At 51.5% G+C, this 14,667-nt stretch overlaps 1 protein-coding gene across 8 annotated transcripts in view; it reads left to right on the plus strand.

Moving 5' to 3' along the window:
* The window catches only part of FRMD4A (FERM domain containing 4A), a 644,478-nt gene that overhangs the window by 557,304 nt on the left and 72,507 nt on the right, over positions 1-14,667 (plus strand). For all 8 annotated transcript variants that reach the window (XM_051820845.3, XM_008268104.5, XM_008268105.5 and 5 more), the window contains one exon: positions 2,281-2,367. In XM_051820845.3, coding sequence (XP_051676805.1) covers positions 2,281-2,367 — 87 coding nt within the window. The remainder of the gene's footprint in view (positions 1-2,280; positions 2,368-14,667) is intronic.

A 14,667-nucleotide genomic window follows, 5' to 3' on the forward strand; every position in this document is an offset into this window, starting at 1 on the left:
CTGGAGGGGATTGGGCAGTGGGTTTTACTCCACTTATATTATATTATCATATTATATTATATTATATTATATTATATTATATATTACCTCCTAAGAGGTAATATAAGTATTCTGCAATACACATATGGGTACTTCAAGCAGTTTGTGGAAAAATTGAATTAAAAGACCCATTTATTTTGGGGGCAAAAATATTTGGGAACCCATGCATAGTTTTTTTTTTTTTCCATAATACACGTTTTCCATGAACTTTTTGAACAACCCTGCATGTATACATAGATTTCAAAAACTCCATTGTGATAGCAAGTCCAGTGTGACACTGACCCCATTCTAAAGTATCTCTAATTTTTTATGTAATGTCTCGGGCTAGGATCTTGCCTTTGGTTTCTTTTTTTTTTTAATTCATTTTTTAAATTTGTACATCTTTGTGGGATGTAGTGCAATACTTAAACCAGTCTTCACCAGTCGTACCCAGCAGTCAGCCTTTTCATGTCCTTATCTTTCCTTTGTGTGTGGAGCCCGCCAGCTCCTGCCTTCCAGTTGTCTATACAGGCTGCGATACACCCTTGTGAACTGTATCACCCCACTGTGCTCCGGAACACTCACACCTGTTAACTTCTCCAGACTGCACTTTGCTACCATTACAGGATCTTGCCTTGGAAGATAAGGCGTCACCAGTGAACACAGGAGAAGGAGAAGTTCCCTTTCTTCTCCTTGAACTAAGTTATTGCCCAAAGTCTAATCAAAAAGAGCGGAGAATCTAAACTTAAGATACTTCCATCAGTCAACATGAAGTTTTCTTGCCCCTCTGCTTATGTCTGTGTCCATGTTTCCACCCAACTATATTTTTAATTCCTTTAGACGAAAGTGTGCACTGTGGGGCAGGCATTTTAGTGCAGTGGGTTAAGCCTCAGCTTGGTACGCCCACATCCCATATAGGAGAGCTGGTCCCAGGCCTGGCTACTCCACTTCCAGTCCAACTCCCTGCTGATGCACTTGTAAGGCAGCATCTACTTTTTTGTTTGTTTGTTTTTTGTTTTTGGTGGGAGGGTCTGTTACCCACATGGGAGACCTGTATTGTGTCCCAGGCTTTGGCCTGGCCCAGCCCCAGCTTACTTTGAAATAGCTCATATCCCACAAATATTTGAAAACCCTCATGCTGGTTTTGACTTCCCAGAACACCCACGATGGGGGTGTATCAGGTTATTGACATGAGTGGTAATGAGGATGAAGCTAGGGAAAGGTTGTTGGATGGGGTCTCCACGAGGTCCCAGCATCTGGGAGCTGTAATTCACCACCCTGACAGCAAGTCTGTGTTAAAGGCATAGACAGAGGGCTTGGTGTTTCTGACTCAGTCCCAAGGATGGTGCAGCCTCTCTTGTGCTGTCTTGTCCAAGAGCACAGACCTAAAGTCCTGGTGAGAAGGAGACCTGAGTGACCCCCTTCCTGCCCTGCTGCCCTTGGCTCCTTGGGCTGGGAGGGTCCTGAGTCAAGTTGGGCTGTGTCTGCTTGGACTTTTTTGTCTTTAAATTGAGAAGGAGGCACCTTGCATAGCCTCCAGGGTTCCCCCTGGCTGACAGCCGATGACAGTTTTCATCAGTGGTTCAATTTATTAGAACGTTCACCATCTCAGATTGTCCTGTGTGGTGAGTGAGTAGGAGGCCAGCCTGGAAAACCTGAAGTCTTGTAAGAAGAACAAAACCAATCCGGGCATTCGCTCCTTATTTATAAAGGCACAGGGCACCGTGGCCGAGCCGCTGGTTAGGATCAGAGCCGAGCCCTGAGCAGGGCACAGTCTTTGTGTGCCACCAAGCACCATTGGATGATGGGCACATCTGTGAAGGTACAAAGCAGATGGCTGGGGCCAACACTGTAGCCCATTTGTTTCAGCTGCCACCCGCGATGCTGGCATCCTGTACTGGAGTGCCAGTTCCCAGCTGCTCCGTTTCCAATCCAGCTCCCTGCCAATGGGCCTGCAAAAGCAGCAGAAGATGGCCCAAGTGTTTGTGCTCCTGCCACGCAGGTGGGAGACTCAGGTGGAGTTCCTGCTCCTAACTTCAGCGTGGCCCAGCCCTGGCCATGGCAGCCATGCAGGGAGTGATCCAGTAGATGGAGGATCTTTCTCTGTCTCTCTTTCTCTCTCTCGGTCACTCTTTCAAATCAGTTATTAACAAGACAGGTGGGCTCCGTGCCCTCCACGGAAGCTTTGTGTGCCCATGTCTTCAGCTAAGCCGGGACATCTCTGTAGCCCCCTGTTTACCCTCTCTCCTTTTGCTATCCTAGGACAAGCAGGGGATACCATGGTGGCTGGGACTGAGCTACAAAGGAATCTTCCAGTATGACTACCACGACAAAGTGAAGCCAAGGAAGGTAAGGGCGGTCTCCTTTGTGGAGTTACTGGCTCCTGGGCCAAGAGAGAGAGAGGGAAGCAGGCATAGAAATGAGTAACAATGCCAGCCAGTGTGCGCGGCCCTGGGGCATGCTGGGTCCCTGCTCATTTTAGTGTATACAAATTACTCCACAGTAATCCCTTCTGAGTTCCCTGGATAAATATTTTTCCCCCCTGTCTCTAAGGAAACCTCAGCTGTTAGAATTAGTTAAGGTAAGATGCCTGGTTCCATTCTTCCCGGAGCTGATGGGAAATGGCTTCCGGGGACTGGCTCCTTGGAGGGGGGCTGTGTGCCTTTGGGGGAGCGAGGTGCCTATTCGTTGCATCCTGAGGCCAATCTGAGGTCTCGGAGAGGTGGAGGGAGGTGGGCAAAGGGAGGTAAAAAATAAAGAATGAGAGGAGTTCCTGGAAATCCAGCCAATATGGAAATAGCAGTTTCAGGCAACACCAAACAGGATGTTAGAAGGGGGCAGAGGGCTGGAATTTTCTATTTACACACACCGTTCAGACCAAAACAAGCTGAAAACTTATACTGGAAGAGAAAAATACGTTGGAGGGGAGCGGTGTCACTCCAGTTCTTTGCAGAGCTGAACCAGGGAGGTGACGTGCAAGACAACCCTTGAAAGATGTATTAAAAATCTACCAAAAGCCACACTTGGCAAAGCATAGTGGTCCATTGTGTCTTTCCAGCTCACTTTCCAAGCTGCTTCATCCACAAGTAGGGTTGAAACCCACACTGCCCATCTAAGCTTATCCCAGTCTATCTGCTCTTCGCCAACCTCTTCCATAAAGTGTTAATGGCCAGCGGCCCTGCGTTAGGGAGAATTTTCAGTGCACTGATCAGGAAATCGGTCAAGTTCCAAGAAACAATCTTGAGGGAAAGTCGAAGGCAGTACCTGGTTGTTGATGGGGAGGGAGGCCGGGCTGTGTTTCGTGGCCTCTCCTGGGCTTCTCGCTTCCAGTCACCTGCTGCGAGAAATGAGCTGGACCCGCCGTTCTTTCTCCCGTCTTCCTTGGCCTCGGTCACCAGTCTAGGCCACTTCCTAGCTTTATCTACTTGTTTCTCTCAGGCCCTTTCCCACACGTCCTTTCCAAGTTTCTGTGCCTTTTCTTCCCAAGTTCTTTCTTCGCTGCCACCTTTTTTGTATCTCGACTCTCCCCTCTTTTCACCCTGCCCAGCTTGTTTTTTCTGCTTGCAAAAGCCAACAGTGCACCCAGAGCCTTTGAAAGAATCCCAGTTTTTGCAAAATACTCGCCTTCAGCTCTCTTGCCAACATGGGGGGAGGATCAAGGCCAGGCTGGATCATTGCGATCTACAGCGGAGCTCATTAAAATCCAGCGATTGAAATCTCTCTCTCCCTCTCTCTCTCTAAGCTTTTTGAAAAAAACGTGCTAACCAGTATTTACTTGTTCCGTTTGAGGTCTGACTGTGTTAAGCTGCCTTCATTTTCTCTAATCAGGGTTCTAAAGAAGATTGAAAAGGTGATGAGATGCCACTTGATACATGTAAAACACAACCCATGACACATAGCAAAGGCTGGATAAATTGCAATTGTTCTTGCAAGACTTGAAAAAAAAAAAAGGCTTCAAGATAAGGAAAAGTAAGAAGCCAAAGGTGGGAATAATCAGCCATCGAGTAAGAGAATTTAGAGTAATTGGTGGAGCTTTTTCAGTCTGTGAATTAAAGATGTTAAAAGATCAAAATATTTTTTCCCAGGGCATAAGCGCTAACTGCAACGGAGCTATTATTTAAAATAACATATGCTTATTGGCCTTTGAGGCAGAGATTGGAATTTGCAAACCTGTTAGTAATTGAAGGACAGGCAAACCCTTAGAGCCTTCATTCATTCATTCATTCATTCAATTAAAAAGTGGTTATTCCATGCCTGCTAGGTGCCACGCGTGCCTCTGGGCATGGTGATAAGACACACATCACATCCTCCAGACCCGCCCAGGATGTCAGAGAGCGTGTGTGGTCACTGAGGCAGTTGCTAAGTGCTGTTATGGGGCCTTGTGAGGGCTGGTGCTAAATCAAAAGAGAGTGTTATCAGCCGGGCATAGGGGAGGAGTCTGCAGAGGAAGAGTGAGTGGAGTCTTAGGTTTGCAAATAGGCGTGAACAAGGTCGGAGGCCCACAGGAGAGAGACAGGCACGCATGAAAGCACAGTGGTGGGGCGGCGCGTGTACGGGGAAGCACACAGCACCACTTAGGGCTGGAACCCAGGGTGAGAGCAGAGCAGTTGGAGAAGGGGCTGTGTGGCCCGGAGCTAGTGGCACCCGAGGGAGACCGGAAGCTTGCTGAGAGAGTTGTCACCCTCTGTAGGCAGTGGGCGCCGCAGGCTGGCTGGGGCAGAGGAGTATCAGATTGGCATTGTTAGAGAAGCAGCCCTCTGGCATCTGTGTGGAGAGTGGATGGGGGGTGGGGGTACACAGGACAAGACTTGGAAACCGGGGCGTTATTACAGTGGTGTCGGCAGCCTGGCGGGTTGGCTGTTGGTGACAGGACTGGAGAGGACACGCGTGATGGATCAGCTGTGTGGGGGAGGAGGGAGGCAGGAGGGAAAGAGGAGGCACCCAGTCTTCTCCCTCAGCCGGGGTGTGGGATCTGAAAGAAGGGGAAGTCGGGACGGGCCCGCTGAGTGCACTGCAGGGCACGTAGGGTGGGAGGGTTGATGGGGCGTCCAGGTAGTTGCGGCAAGTAGGCAGCTGGGGATCGGGTCGGAGCTCGAGGTTACGAATTTCCAAAGAGTCGTGGAACCGGAGACAGAACAGGAAAGGGCAAAGCAGAGTCAGGGGACACCCCAGAAAAGGCACCGTTACGTGAGTGCAAATTTCAGTTCCCTCTGTGACCATCACTGGGAGACGCAGGGGCAGGCTCCAAGTGGCTTTGCCCCTAAAATTTACACAACAGGGGTGTGAGGGGTGGGTGGGAAGGGCTCTCTTTAAGAAATGCATGTGCGGCCAGCACCGTGGCTCACTAGGCTAATCCTCCTCCTGCAGCGCTGGCACCCCAGGTTCTAGTCCCAGTCGGGGCGCCAGGTTCTGTCCCGGTTGCTCCTCTTCCAGTCCAGCTCTCTGCTGTGGCCCGGGAGTGCAGTGGAGGATGGCCCAGGTCCTTGGGCCCTGCACCCGCATGGGAGACCAGGATAAGTACCTGGCTCCTGGCTTTGGATCGGCGCAGTGCCCCGGCTGCAACGCACTGGCCACACCAGCCATAGCGGCCACTTGGGGGGTGAACCAACGGAAAAAGGAAGACCTTTCTGTCTGTCTGTCTCTCTCTCACTGTCTAACTCTTCCTGTCCAAAAAAAAAAAGAAAGAAAGAAATGCATGTGCACCCTGAATGTAGAATAAAGCCCAAGCCGTTGTAAGCCACGACTGGCAGGAAAGCCACAGCCATATTAGCTGCAAAGGGACATTCATTTCTGCTGAGACGCGGCCTGGACTTGAAGGCAGCACCAAAGACTTAGCTGAAACAGAGTCCTGAGACTCCCAGCTACACAGGAGCGTGCCTGCTCCCTCCCATACCCAACGTGGCCACTCTGATGAGACTGCTGTATTTGTCGCGTGAGAGTTTGTGGGCATCTGACCAGAGCACAGCCTGGCTGCACTGCCCCAAGTCTAACAAGGTGCATACACGTGGGGATGCATGGCAACACAGATTCGTGGGCAGGGTGCCCAGGGTCCGTCTTCAGTGCCTCTGGGTCAGTGGTTCTTTACCTCTGCCATGCATCAGAAATGTACAGGGACCGGCATGACTGGATGCCCCAGCCTCCTCCAGCTTGCTCACCCTGGGTTTGACGTAGCCACTGAGCAGGTGTAGAGCTTGTCAGTGGTTCGAGCGTGCAGCTAGAGGCCCATCCACAGCCATCTGTGGTTCCTTTGCAATTTCAGACTCACCATAGTCTGCTGGGCTCAGCAGGTGTGGCTAGCAGGGCACACCCGGAGCTGGGGAGTTGCCAAGCACAGAATTGGAGGCTGGAAGGGGTGCCCTCCAGGTGGCGCCACTCCCTCCTGGCACCGGGGCCAGCTGCCCGCCCGCCTTGAGCCTCCAGGGATAATCGGGAAATAGCGGCACCCAGTTCTGTGCACCTGGAGGCCTGTGTGGCATGTGCAGCCTCGCAGCAGGCAGCGGCGCTCCCTGACTCTGACCCAGTTTTGGCGGCTCTATTGCACGGCGCCACAGTGATCAGAGCCAAGGCTCAAGTAGAGGCAGTGGCAGGGCTGAGACTCCTCCCTTCCCTGTGAGGAGCCCAGAAGTCTCCTCTCGTAGGCACAGCTCTAAAAGCAGCAGCGACCCAGTATTAGCACAACCTGGGAGCTCAAGTGGCACCTGAGAGAGTCCACGCAAGCGTTCCCACGGGGCCCACCAAGGGTGGGTAGCTGATGGCTGTCCAGAAACGGACAGCACAGTTTCCAGTTGGGATGCAGTTGTCCATTCTAGTCTCAAAGTCTCCCCTAAGTCGCCTCAGTTTCCCTCTGAAGCCTGGTGGCTCTGGGGGACATGGAGTAAAACTCAGGGTACCTCACAGGTGGAGCAGAGGGCAGAGACGTGCCCCCAGTGTCTGCTCCCTCAGCCTTCTAAACCAGCAGGCCCTGAAGCACAGCCTTGAAGCTGCTGAGATTTGTGTTTTTAAAAGAGCGGCTTTTTTTTTGTTTTGCCCTTGGAACACATATGTTGGAAATAGCTAGACATGTGGGGACAGCCCACAGCCTGACTTTTGGCTTTTGTGTGTGTTCTGAAGAGTTCAGAGATGCTAAACTTCTGAAGGTCAACTCCAATCCTATTTTGGTACAACATGTGCAGAATAGCCCTCAAAATGCCCTAGAAAAAAATAGGACTTTTAAAAAATTGAAATCTGTAATATACGCACATTCTCCCGGAACACTGATCCTTGCTTGCATATGGGAGTTCTTTGAAAAAGATAAGGAGAATGGGTATTGAACCCACTAGTTAAGAGACCTCATCACACGGCAAGGTACTTGGGTTCGATGCCCAGCCCTGACTCCTGACTCTAGCTTCCTGCCAAATCAAAACATGGGAGGCAGCGGTGGTGGCCTCAAGTGAGTGGGTTCCTGCCACCCATGTGAGACCTGGAATGAGTTCCTCTCTCCTGGCTTTGGCCCTGGCTGTTGTGGGCATCTGGGACGTGAACCAGCAGTGGATGGGAATATCTCCCTTCCTCTTAAATAAATAAAGTGAAAAATAAATGAGATCAGGCAGAAGCCCAAATAGAATCTGCGAATTTTGTCAAATCTCCTATATATCTGCCCACAAACTCTTCAGTCGATCCTTCTACTCCCATCCTTCTCCCAGCGATGACTTTCCTTTTTCTTTTCTTATTGTTTTTATTTATTTATTTGAGAGAGAGAGAGAGTTACAGACAGTGAGAGGGAGAGACAGAAAGGTCTTCCATCCGCTGATTTCACTCCCCAAATGGGTGCAATGCCTGAGCTGCGCCTATCTGAAGCCAGGAGCCAGGTGCTTCTTCCTAGTCTCCCACATGGCTGCAGGGGCCCAAGGACTTGGGCCATCTTCTACTGCTTTCCCAGACCATGGCAGAGAGCTGGATTGGAGGAGGAGCAGCCGGGACTAGAACCGGTGCCCGTATGGGATGCCGGCACTGCAGGTGGAGGATTAACCTACTACGCCGCAGCGCTGGCCTGACTCCTCTTTCTTTGTCTCTACACAGCTATGCTCACGTTCACACTCAAGCACAGTGTAGGAACTTCACTGTCGTGTAGCTCTCTCCTCCTATTTCTTTTTTTTTTTTTTTTTTTTTTTTTTTTTTTTTTTTTTGACAGGCAGAGTGGACAGTGAGAGAGAGAGACAGAGAGAGAAAGGTCTTCCTTTGCCGCTGGTTCACCCTCCAATGGCCGCCGCTGCAGCCGGCGCACCGCGCTGATCCTGGCAGGAGCCAGGAGCCAGGTGCTTTTCCTGGTCTCCCATGGGGTGCAGGGCCCAAGCACCTGGGCCATCCTCCACTGCACTCCCTGGCCATAGCAGAGAGCTGGCCTGGAAGAGGGGCAACCGGGACAGAATCCGGCGCCCCAACCGGGACTAGAACCCGGTTTGCCGGCGCCGCAAGGTGGAGGATTAGCCTATTGAGCCACGGCGCCGGCTCTCTCTCCTCCTATTTCTAATGGTGACAGTTTGGGAGTGTTTGTGGGCAGCTGTAAATGTAGTAGCATAGCACAAGAGCCAATAAAACATACACATCTGTCTGCAGCTGCGTGGATTATTTCAGCCTAGTTCCCTAATGCCACTTCAGCATGTGCACCGGTGTGCATGTGGCAATGAGCGCTGCTCAAGTGAGAGGCTCTGGGTTTCACAAGTTAGGTCCTGCTGGCTTCGGGGACCATCAGACCGTGGCAGATTGGCATTTGGCGCTTGCAGCAGATCTCCAGCTTCGTCTTAGTTTGTGTTTATGGTCAAGTAAAGAGAGCTGGGCCATCACAGCAAAGAAAGAAAAAGGGGCCGTCAACAGTGACACGCCTCTGATTGGCTGCACCATGGGATTCAGGCTGTAGTGCTGATAACAAACCTTTCTCCTCTTTGATTTAATGAAAATTAAATGATACATACTTTTTTTTTTTTTTTTTTTGATAGGCAGAATGGACAGTGAGAGAGAGAGACAGAGAGAAAGGTCTTCCTTTTGCCGTTGGTTCACCCTCCAATGGCTGCCGCAGCGCAGGGCATTGCGCTGATTCGAAGCCAGGAGCCAGGTGCTTCTCCTGGTCTCCCATGTGGGTGCAGGGCCCAAGCACTTGGGCCATCCTCCACTGCACACCCTGGCCACAGCAGAGAGCTGGCCTGGAAGAGGGGCAACCGGGACAGAATCCGGCGCCCCGACCGGGACTAGAACCCGGTGTGCCGGCGCCACAAGGCGGAGGATTAGCCTAGTGAGCTGCAGCGCCAGCTAAATGATACATACTGAAAAGGCATTGTAACCTCTCAAAGTACAGGGTCCCGTGGAGTGGAGCTACTACGTAAGGCTAGACAACACCTGTCTCAGCCCCAGCTCCTCTTTCGAGGACTCATTCTCTCGCGTTTTTTCCATCAGAGCCCATGGAAGTGCAGAATCTCTCAGCTCTGAGACAGCCTGCCTCTGCCTCGGTGCGCGAGAGAATTAGGGCAAGATCTCTGCTGCAGGCCGTATCCGAGGCTGTAAGCATCAGAGAACAAGTGGGACGAAGAGTATGACTCAGAACCCTCCCTGGAAGGAATGGTCGGTCTGCGTGAATCATCACTTATAGATGCAGCCCACTCACCAGCCCGCATTTAATGAAATCTCTCCAGTGGGGAAGGATGGCAACGCCAGTCGTCATTACATATTCAGCAGACGGCATTTACTTATTTATTTGGTGTGCAATTAGGGGGGCTTTTATGTGCACTTAGAAGCACAATTAGAAGCTCTGGGGGTCCCCTCTGAGACATTAGGAGAAGGAACCTGTGTAATGGGCCTGTCTCCTGTCTCCAAGCAGCCAGTGTGGCTTCCTAGGATTCCTAAGAGTGTTCTGGAAGCAGGGGCATTGGCTCTGGGAGTTGATGCATTACTGTCCCCTCCCCAGATTGGTAAAGATTTTTGAACTGTGTGTGAGATGATGCAACAGGAAGAGAAAATAATATTTACAGGAAATATTCCATTAACTATGAGCTGACTCCCGGCGGCATCACCGGCTGAATTATTCAGCATGATAAGAACTCTGTTAAGTGCATCGCTGACTTACTTTTCAGCTTCTGTTTGGATGCACTTAGTCATTTTCTGGTTGCTGAGCCCAGGAACTTGGATGGCCCGGGGTGGGTGCCTCCATCATTCTGGCATCTTTATTCGTTTTGGAAATCACACCCTATGCAGTCCTGGGAGAAAAACTCCACTTCATGCAGTCAGCGTTCTTAGCAAATTTTTGCAGCTTTCCCTCCTTTCACAGCGTAGGATCAAAGGGCCTCCCGCTTTCTCCTCTTATCAGTTCTTCAGATCTCTGTTCAGGGCTGAGTGGATCTGGAAGGGTTCAGTGCCTGCAGGTGACAGGTCCTGGCCTCAAAGCTAAGGAGCCGGCTTGCTGGAGGGATAGTGGGGGTGGAGGGCGCAGGGAGTTATTAGAGCCTGCTATTTAAAAACAACAGTCCTAGAAAGAAAGGATCAAAAAGCAACCATATTCCAAGAAAACTGAAGTCCCATTCAGAAAGCGTCTGCCCGAGACCTCCCGCCAGTATCTGATCTGGCTGACTTGGCTGCATTGAGAAGAGGAATCCCACTGTCTCCTCCCGTGCGAGAATAGTGGTGCTCTGAACACACGGCGCCTTTGACATTCAAACGTCTGAGCTGGAAATCCTCTCCTGTGAAACAGCCCCCACCATGCGCGTCAGGGGGGAGAGTCAGGCTACCGTGTGAGTCTCTGGAGGAACTGACAAGTTTGCCTCTGGCCGTGACACAGAGGCCGCATCCCCAAGTCTTGAAGCCAGGACACCAGCGTTTCTGTGCCGCCCCCCTTCGCCGCCAATCCCTGGCTGGCAAGTCACTGCGTTTCTTCACCAAGACCAGGTTCTCCTCCCGACAACTGAGAGTAAGCATCCTGCCTCCCACCCAAAAAAAAAAAAAGGTGATCACAGCAGAAGGAAGTGCTTTTGAAAGCAAAGAGAGGGGCTGGCACCGTGGCTCACTTGGTTAGTCCTCCGCCTGCAGCACCGGCATCCCATATGGGCGCCGGGTTCTAGTCCCAGTTGCCTCTCTTCCAGGCCAGCTCTCTGCTGTGGCCCAGGAAGGCAGTGGAGGATGGCCCAAGTGCATGGGCCCTGCATCCGCATGGGAGACCAGGAGAAGCACCTGGCTCCTGGCTTCGCATTGGCGTAGTTCTGGCCATAAAGGCCATTTGGAGGGTGAACCAATGGAAGGAAGACCTTTCTCTCTGTCTCTCTCTCTCTCACTGTCTAACTCTATCTGTCAAATAAAAAAAAAATAAAAAAAAATAATTAAAAAAAGAAGGCAAATAGATAAAACTAGAAAGCACTCAGCAGACTTAGGGCATCACCAGTTACAGGCAATGCTTGAAAGCACCTTTTATTTTCCTACACATCCAAGATTTGCTCACTTGTACAGTAAGTGTTGCTCTGGTGCTCCAGTGCCGGGCCTAGCTGTTGATTTTGCAGGCGCTGTAGTGAGCAGGAGAGATGAGGTTCCTGCCCTCTCCAGTGTGGGAGGCAGGCAAAGGATAGATGACCTCTCAGTCTGTGTCCATGTGGTGCCAGGGTCCCAGTTTCTGTGAAGACAACAGATCAGTGGGTAGGAGTAAGGGGCTGCAGGGGTCCGTTAGGAGTAGGCTCTCCGAGCAGAGGGTGTTGAGTGCCGACTTCTGAGAGGAGTATTGCTCGTCACCGTCCCTGGGAAGCAAGGTCTGAAATGCATTGGGACATGCAGGGTTTGCTGGGGCTGCCCTGGGATTAAGGGGCAGAGGAGGCCAGGCAGATAGAGGAGCAAAGCAAAGCTACAAGGCAGTCCCAGCAGGGTGTCACTCCACCTGGGACGAAGCTCTGAAGCTGGAATGACCCTGAAGCCATTGCCTCCAGCCTTATCCCCAAACATCAACCATGATTAGATCCAGAAGACACTCCCTCTCTCCACCCCCCCCCCCCCCAACCAACAAAGGGGTCGTCACCTAGGGCAGGGTGGCCCTGGTGCAGCTGAGAGGGGAAGAGAAAGAGAGATTCTGGCCAATCCAGCAGTGTCCTTTGCAGCGCTGGGTTCTCCCAGGTGTGGCCCTTGGACCAGCAGTGCTGCGAAGGTGTTAGAAACACATACCCAGAGTCCCCACCTGATTCTCACAGGCTCAGACCTCTGCAAATGAGACCACAAGTCCAGCTCCACAAGCCCACACTCTTATTAAAGCCTGGGGACCACTGAGGCACTTGTCAGGAACATTCTACTTAGTTCATACTTAGTTTTTCCCATTGCTGTGAAGATATTTTAGTATGTGTTCAAATCAGATTCCTTTCTAGTGCAGTTATCCCTTTAAAAAAAAAAGAAATAAAAGAAGAAGGTGTCTTGTAGGCCAGTAAGCTCCATATCCATTCAAAGGCTCAAAGTAAATCTTGGCCAGAGAAGAATTTAGGGACTATTAACTCACTTTTGTACAATATATTAAAAAAAAAAAAAAAGCCGTGATAACATGTAACCTGTCATCCGCACCTCTCTCTTTCCACCTGTGAAATGGAGACACTGGATAGAGGTAGTCTGACTTTCTCCCTCTTGAGTACATTTGCTTCTTGAAGAGTTTCTTGCTCCGTGAGATAAAAGCCCCCATTGCCCTTGACATAGCAAATGCGGCTACAGTCTCTTCTCTGCTTTATGTGAGAGGCAAGATAGCCTGGAAGAGCAAACAACACGTCTTTGTTGAAAGGATTGATGTTTGGTCCTGGTCGCTGGATCTGGGAACCCAGAGGCCCTTGGTTCCCAGGGAGGCCACTCTGAGTCCTGTCCTGAGTCGGCCAAGCCTCCAGGGGCGCCAGCCTGGGTTTTGCTGTGTTCCTGCTGAAGCCGGTTCTGGGATGCACTCGTGCCTCCGAGTGAGGCTGATGCATCTTTGAGAACGCAGAAGCGTCTCCCTAGCCCTGTGGGTGCATCTTAGAAGCTGTCACGAGAGAGCAACTTCTCTGCGGAGCTGCCGGAGGGAAGAAATCAAATTATCCCTTTAGGAGGGTCAGGTCTATATTCCAACCAGGGCAGCATTCTTTTTTTTTTTTTTTAAGTTTATTTATTTATTTGAAAGTCAGAGAGAAACTTGCACACACAGAGACAGAGAGAGAGGTCTTCCATCTGCTGCTTCACTCCCCAGTTGGCTGCAACTGCCGGAGCTGCGCCAGTCCGAAGCCAGGAGCCAGGAGCTTCTTCTGGGTCTCTCACATGGGTTCAGGAGCCCAAGGACCTGGGCCATCTTCCACTGCTTTCCCAGGCCACAGCAGAGAGCTGGATTGGAAGTGGAGCAGCCGGGACTCGAACCACCCATGCCTGTGTGGGATGGGTGCTGTGTGGGATGGGTGCTGCAGATGGCAGCTTTACCCGCTAGGCCACAGCACCAGCCCCCCAGGGCAGCATTCTTGGCAGGGTCCTCAAGCACCGAAGATCCTCTGCTCAACCCCCCAGAGGTCCTTCCCCAGGCTGGACGTGCCTGCCTCTGCCTTTGCCTCAGCCTTTATCACCCACTCTGTCGTTCCGGATAATGGCACCTGACCTGGCCCATGAATCAAGACACCGTCTGCCTCCAGCTCTGCAGGCCGTCACACACACACACACACACACACACACACACCTGGGCCTCAGTCTACTTGCCCGGGAATCTTGAAGTTGAGGGAATCTCGATGGCAGAAACAAGAAGAGGAACGCATCAGGAGCCCGTTCATTTTAAAGCCGAAGGGGAGTAATGTATGAAAAAAAAGATTAGAGGCCAGCGCTGCGGCTCACTAGGCTAATCCTCCACCTGCGGCGCCGGCACGCAGGTTCTAGTCCCGGTTGGGGCGCCGGTTCTGTCCTGGTTGCTCCTTTTCCAGTCCAGCTCTCTGCTGTGGCCCGGGAGTGCAGTGGAGGATGGCCCAAGTGCTTGGGCCCTGCACCCGCATGGGAGACCAGGATAAGTACCTGGCTCCTGGCTTCGGATCAGTGCAGCGCCAGCCATAGCGGCCATTTGGGAAGTGAACCAACGGAAGGAAGACCTTTCTCTCTGTCTCTCTCTCTCACTAACTCTGCCTGTCCAAAAAAAAAAAAAAAAAAAAAGATTAGAAAGCAACATTTTCCCCCAAAGGAATGGAAGGGGGAAATGCCAGTTTCTTGTAACACCACATCTGCCTTTGTGACCCAGTTGAGCCGGCGCCCAGGAGAAATCTGATTAAATGACCCAAAATAGTTTTTCTCCCACAGCCAGTGTGTCTTCTGTGATTTATGGTCTCCGAGGCGTCATCTGCTTCCCACACCCCCAGACTTGCTGCCCTCCCCACCCCTGAATAGGCGCAGGCCCAGACGCAGGCCCCTGCACTAGGCCAGGCCATCTGTAGTCACAGCCCCTGTGACTGTGTGGGGAAGAGGGATCAGGCAGTGCACTTTGTATGTAGAACGTGCAAACAGACGCCAGGCGGGCAGCGGCAGCACAGAAGCCCCCTGGAGACTGACGAGCTTCTAAATAACTGCAGACACAGATTCCCACTACTCAGAGAGCCCCGCTGACCTTGGACGCAATTGGAAGACGCAAATCAAAACCAAATGCTGCCTTTGGATCCCGAACCACTGCAGAAG

The sequence above is a fragment of the Oryctolagus cuniculus genome, chromosome 13 (genome assembly GCF_051225735.1).
Source record: "Oryctolagus cuniculus isolate XC-2025 breed Fujian yellow rabbit chromosome 13, ASM5122573v1, whole genome shotgun sequence".
In the NCBI taxonomy this organism is placed as follows: Eukaryota; Metazoa; Chordata; class Mammalia; order Lagomorpha; family Leporidae; genus Oryctolagus; species Oryctolagus cuniculus.